Source organism: Sinocyclocheilus rhinocerous, unplaced genomic scaffold (assembly GCF_001515625.1).
Source record: "Sinocyclocheilus rhinocerous isolate Xijiao unplaced genomic scaffold, SAMN03320098_v1.1 C36725308, whole genome shotgun sequence".
Taxonomy (NCBI): domain Eukaryota; kingdom Metazoa; phylum Chordata; class Actinopteri; order Cypriniformes; family Cyprinidae; genus Sinocyclocheilus; species Sinocyclocheilus rhinocerous.
Window position 1 is genome coordinate 1 of NW_015785335.1, and position 1,611 is coordinate 1,611.

General features: G+C 35.1%; 1 protein-coding gene across 1 annotated transcript; it reads right to left on the minus strand.

Annotated features, from left to right (window-relative positions):
- Positions 1-5: 5 nt before the first annotated feature.
- On the minus strand, positions 6-646 carry LOC107736479 (DNA ligase 1-like; the record flags this gene model as incomplete). Its single annotated transcript, XM_016547879.1, has 1 exon — positions 6-646. A coding segment is annotated over exon 1 (516 nt), but the record flags the coding sequence as incomplete, so codon positions are not given.
- Positions 647-1,611: the final 965 nt, after the last annotated feature.

Sequence of the window (1,611 nt, forward strand, 5' to 3'; positions counted from 1 at the left end):
TCTCTAATATCTGGTTCCATCTCTCTTTTCTTCAGTTCTATCTCTCTTCCATCCAGTTCCATTGCTTCTCTATCTCTTATATACAGCTTATATTGCCTTACATGCAGGTCCATCAGTCTTTTATCCAGTTCGGTCTGTCTTCTCTCCGCTCTTTTCTCAATTTCTCTCTGTCTAATATCCAGTTCCATCGCTCTTCTATCCAGTTCCATTGCTCTTTTCTCCAGTTCTCTCTCTTTAATATAGGGTTCAATCACTCTTTTCTCTGGTTGTCTCACTCTAATATCTGGATCCATTGCTGTTTTCTCCTGTTCTGTCTCTTTAATATCTTGTTCCATCTCTCTTTTCCCCAGTATATCACTTATAAACCAGCACATCGGTGTTCTCTGCAGGTCCATCAGTCTTTTATCCAGTTCTGTTTCTCTTTGCTTCAGTTCTTTCTCCCTTCTCTCCAGGTCTGTCTCTCTAATATCTGGATCCATTGTGCTTTCATCCAGTTCCATCGCTCTTCTATCCAGTTCCATGGCTGTTTTGTTCAGTTCTCTCTCTTTTCTCTCCAGCTCCCTCTTTGTTGCCTCGGATAGAGCTCTTGCATGCGACTGTATGATGCGACATTAAAATGGTATTTTTACAAGTTTTTTATACTTTGCTTCTCACAGATTCTTTTAGATTTACATTTATTCATTCATTGGAGAAAAAGAATCATGCTTTTATCCAAAGTCGCTTCAAAGTATATATTCATCTCTGTGTGTTCACGGGAATAGACATTATTGTCACTGAACCCGTGACCTAGTGTAACGCCCTATTTGAGCTGAAGGAATGCAAATACATTTCCAAAGCTAGAGAGATGATAATGATTCACATTATCATCTCTCTAGCTTTGGAAATATATAGCTTCATTTTTATATCTTCTAATTCTGTCCATTTTTTCTCAGTTTATTATTTTCCTCACATTCAGCATCAAAATCTTAAATGTTTTAGCTTCTCTGAAAAAGTCCAAATGTTTTGTGAAAAAGAAGTTCTATTTGTACGTCACATTGGATCAAAGCATCTGCTATGAACAAATGCAAATAAGTAAAACAGCAGAATAACTGTATCACAACCTTTTATTTATTATTATAAACAACTGCATCCTCTATGAATGTGAATTACTTATGGAGGTCATAAAGCTGAATATGGTAAACTGTATCAAAATTATTATAAATTTAAAGGGATAGTTCACCTTCTGTTGCTGGTCCCCATTGACTTGCATAGTGTTTTTTTTCCATGGAAGTCAGTGGGGACCAGCAACTGAAGGTGAACTATCCATTTAATTATTGTAAATAATATAACATTATTACATTAATATATAATTAGAATTACTATAAATAATATGACTCACCTCTGACGCCCCCATTTTCTCCTGCAAGTAAAAATACAGCCATGTCACAATGATCAATGATTTTTGCCTGAAATGACAAGAGTTCAGTTGAGCAGGATAATCATAACAATAAAACAACCTTCGTTTTTTTGTATTACAAGTTTTCTAAAAGGTCATGTTTAGCTATGCAAATGAGATATAACCCTATTAAATATGCACTAATTTGCATACATTTCCAGAATAAATCTGAACAT